Source organism: Canis lupus, chromosome 25, assembly GCF_048164855.1.
Source record: "Canis lupus baileyi chromosome 25, mCanLup2.hap1, whole genome shotgun sequence".
NCBI lineage: Eukaryota > Metazoa > Chordata > Mammalia > Carnivora > Canidae > Canis > Canis lupus.
Genome location: NC_132862.1, coordinates 35,052,626 through 35,057,100, shown reverse-complemented (window position 1 = coordinate 35,057,100; position 4,475 = coordinate 35,052,626). Strand labels below are relative to the sequence as shown.

The 4,475-nt window shown below is 33.3% G+C and overlaps 1 protein-coding gene across 1 annotated transcript; it reads right to left on the bottom strand.

Annotated features, from left to right (window-relative positions):
• Window positions 1-586: 586 nt before the first annotated feature.
• TAS2R42 (taste 2 receptor member 42) lies at window positions 587-1,558 on the bottom strand. Its single transcript, XM_072797564.1, has one exon. It carries the CDS (start codon window positions 1,556-1,558, stop codon window positions 587-589), a length of 972 nt encoding a protein of 323 aa, XP_072653665.1.
• Between the last annotated feature and the right edge of the window lie 2,917 nt (window positions 1,559-4,475).

Below are 4,475 nucleotides of genomic sequence, written 5' to 3'. Positions count from 1 at the left end.
TGATCCCGGAATCCGGGATTGAGTCCCACATCAGGCTCCTTGTGGGGAGCCTGCTTCTCCCTCTGCCTGTGTCTCTGCCTCTCTCTGTGTTTCTCATGAATAAATAAATAAAATCTTTTTTAAAAATTAAAATTAAAAAAAATAATAATAAATAAAATAAAATAAATAGACCTTTAAACTTTGAAGTCATGTTTTTCCCATCTATAACTTTGTTGCTTAATTAATTTTTCTATCAATATTTTGTAGATAATTTACCTAGTGAAGTTTGTAATTTATCTTGATTTCTAAAACATGATATGCCTCTTCTCCCCACATGAGTATAATAATTAAGTACATCTTTTGCATATAAAATTTAATAATTTGGATTCTTTTGAAAAGAACACTTGAGATTTTAAAATATTGGTAACCAATGTTTTAAACAAAAATGAATACTTTTAAAATTATATTGGCTGACCATGTGTCAGTTATCAAAAGCAACATTTTCTAGGGAAAATTTCAATAATGCTCAACAATGTTTAAAGGAATCCAGCAGAAAAAAAACAGTAGAAGTGAAATAGATCCTCAAAGACTCCTCATTAAGTATTCATCATTGGAAAGATTCTGGAAAGTCTATCGGTAAAGATGAATTTGGTTTTTCTCTTTTCAGGGAGCTTTTAAGATGCCACAGTACCTTCAAGGCTGTCTGTCTCAGCTTGCTGTTTCCCAGAATCAAAATTAGTGAGTGGCTTGAAGGAAAGACATAAACGGCCAACATGATAAACTTTGTGATCTTCTTGTTCCAAAATAAAAAAAACATCCAATTTGACAATTGTATGGAAAAAAAGTGAACTGTGAAAAGGAAGAGGAAAGACATCACCATTTTAATGGCTTTTTTATGGGCCTGTGTGCTGGAATCCCTGGAGCCCATGGAGTTGAGCTGCAAATTTCTGATGTGTTTTACCAAGGACAGAAATAAAAGGAGCAATGAGGTCAGGGACAGAATAATAGGAATGATATAGGAAAAACTAAGAAGAATCAAGGTTTTAACATAAAAAGTTTTACTTTCATATATATATAAAGTCAGATTACTTTCATCCATTGCATCGACATTCGAGAAGAGATCATTGAATGTTTCTAGCATTAGAAAGTCAAACAGTAGAAAGAACAAAGAAAATACAAGAATTGCAAGAACCACTCTGTTCATTCTCCACCTCAGCCAGAGGAAAAGGGAATGAGAGAACTGAGCTATCTTAAGGAGGTAGAAAATGCTTAGGCAGGTACTAAACCACGTAGCCAAATGATGAGTTATTCTCCAAAGCAAAGTAATAGATTTTGCCAGTTTATAAGTGGAAAAGAAAAGTGGAGATAGTCCCATCATAAATGATTCAAACCATGACACCAACAGCTGAGCGATTCTGGAGATAGCCAAGCAGATGAGAATGAAGTCAGCTAAAGAGATTTTCCGGTTCTTGACCCATTCAGAGCAGTTTACCAGTCCAATGAACGCATTCCCCAACATTCCAATTATGAATTCTGCTGTTGACAGTGTAAGAAAGATTATATCCAATCCAGCTAACATTTCCACAGAAAAAAATCCAAATTTCTAATACTGTGTCTCATTGATAAATTTATGATCAAACTTTCAGAATAACATCCATTTCTGACAGTATATTCACTGGTTTTATTGCAATTCCAATCTTAAGCAGAATCTCCTGTTGTTGGGTACAATTATATATATATATATATATATATATATATATATATATATATATATATTTAAAGAAATCTTTCTGCTTTTATTGTAATGCCGATCTTAGATCTGCTAAAGTGCACAGTCTCACATAGTTTCATGAAGATGTTTATTTATTTGAAAGAGCTACTAATTTCCAAACCAAACAGTATGTGTTTCTATTTATGATTGGCAAGGATTCAAATTTTCCATTTGAGGTAATGATTACAAGGTTTAAGTCAAATTTGTTAGCATGCAAATATGGGTCAGATTCTTTTTCACTGATTTGTGAAAAAAGTCATCTCACCTGAAATACAATACCATTTGGATCCAAATATTTTAGTTGCTTTTCATAGAAAGCTCTGAAATAGTCTAATAATAATCTAAATCTAAATAATCTAGTCTAAAAAAAAAATAAATAAAATAAATAAATAAATAAATAAATAATCTAGTCTAAAATTTAGTTATAATTCAGTGACTCTATCTTGAGTGCCTGCTATGCATTAGACCCATTTCTGAACACAATATAGTTTACTACCAAAAAAAGCATTAGGAAATTCATAAAATAGTGAAAACACAGAAACAATAAGAAGTAAGAATAAAATGCAATGTGAACACAAAAAAGGGTAAGTACAAATATTACTCTTGGAGAAAGAGAAAAAAATGATACTTACCTTGGATTGTATAGATAACTAGAATTTCATGAGGGAACTGCTAAGTTATATTTTGGATTGATCAAACACAAAAAGATAGCAAAATCCAAATTACTTTTCTGAAATTAAACTCTTCTCACTGATAATTTACTGTAATTACAATCTAAATGTTCTTCTTTTTGTAAAAATTTTACTTATTTATTCATGAGAGACACACAGAAAGAGGCAGAGACATAGGCAGAGGGAGAAGCAGGCTCCCTGTTGGGAGCCCGCTGTAGGACTTGATCCTGGGACCCTGGAGTCACAACCTGAGCCAAAGGCAGACTGATGCTCAACCACTGACCCACCCAGGTGTCCCTCCCAGTTTTGCTTTTTATCTTTGTACTTGTTCTGTTTGTTTTAGCCAGAGATATAATGCTGCCCATTTAGCCTTAATAGATAGAAAATTTTAAAAAATCATTTCAGATTAAATAAGGAAATAGTAAACAAAAGTATCTGTTCTGTATTCTAGGAACAATGATTTTGACAAAAGCAATCAATGTATCAGAAATTAATTTAAAGTTACAGACTTTGTGTCTTGTTGGCATTAAGTATTCAGGTGTTGCCAGACAACATCGAAAATAATGAATACAATCATTAAAAATAATACTTGGCCCTTAATTCCTTTTCCTGAATTAAATTCTATTAATTTTTAAGTGTATATATTAAGAACAATGATGTACAACGAGTTATTGGTAAATTATCTTGTAAGACAAAATTTTTAATTTAGGACAAATATTTAAAATTATAAGAAGAAAGAGAAAGAAAGAAACAAGGAAGGAGAAAGGAAGGAATTTATTGGCTAGAGCAAGGCTGAAAGAAAATAAATTTGGCAGTAGTATTTTCAAGAGGAGAATGATAGCTTTGACCAGATTAATATCTGGAAATAGAAATTTATGGCTATAAGAAGCATTTAGAGGGTAGAATTAGTAAGTCTTAGTGACGGGCTATAAAAAGGAAAAGAAGCCAGCACATCTGGGTTTCTTCTTTTGCACGTAGATGCATGGAGTACTGGGACCTGAGAGAATCCCTGGAGAGAGAGTAGGTTTAGAAACAAAGGAAGAAGACAAAATAAAAGTTGGAGGATGATGAGTTCTGTTTTGAACATTTTTGGAGTGTTTGTAAGTCATCTAAGTAGAAAGATGGGGTAGGCACTTGGGTATTTGTGACTGCAGCTCAGGAAAGAAATTTAGATTATAAGCAAAGAGTTGGGAGTCATCAGCACATACTTGGTGCCATAAGAGGTGATGAGCTCCAAGGGCCCTGAGAAACAGCAGGGGATGAAGAAAAGCAAAAAGCAGTCAGAGAAGGGAAACCAAGAGGATAAGGGTTTCAAAGCAACCAAGAGCAAAGAGTGTTACAAAGAGAAAGTAACCCATACTTCCTGATATTGACAAAAGGATCTCTTAGAAGGGGGTAGCAAGGAAGTCCTTAGTATAGACAAGTATAGAAAACTAGAAAAAATAGTTCAGGGGCACCTGAGTGGCTGAATGGTTGGGCATCTGTCTGCTTTTGGCTTGCATCGTGATCCCGGGGTCCTGGGATTGATACCGCATTAGGCTTCCTGCAGGGAGCCTGCTTCTCCCTTTGCCTATGTCTCTGCCTCTCTGTATTTCTCATGAATAAATAAATAAAATCTTTAAAAAAAGAAAAAGAAAAATTAGTTCAACTGATTAGAAACTAAACTGCCATGTCAATGTGATCCCAATAATGAAGCATTAGAAAATCAGTTAATGTAATCAACACATTAATAGATTAAAAGAGAAACACCAGGGGGAAAAAAAGTGTAATATAAATCTATATTTATTTATAATAAAGATTCTTAGCAAACTGGGAATAGAATGTAATATTCTTTTTCCTGATAAAAAGTTGTGCACAAAAACCTGGAGTAAATATTATACTATGGATACACTGAATTCATTTCCCCTGAGTTTGGGACCACATGAGCTAAAAACATCTCACTATGTCGATTTTTTGGAGGTTTTCACCAATCGTAGTAAGGCAAGAAAATGACATAAAAGATATTAGACTATGAAGCACAAAATAAACAAAACTGACCTTATTCATAGATGATG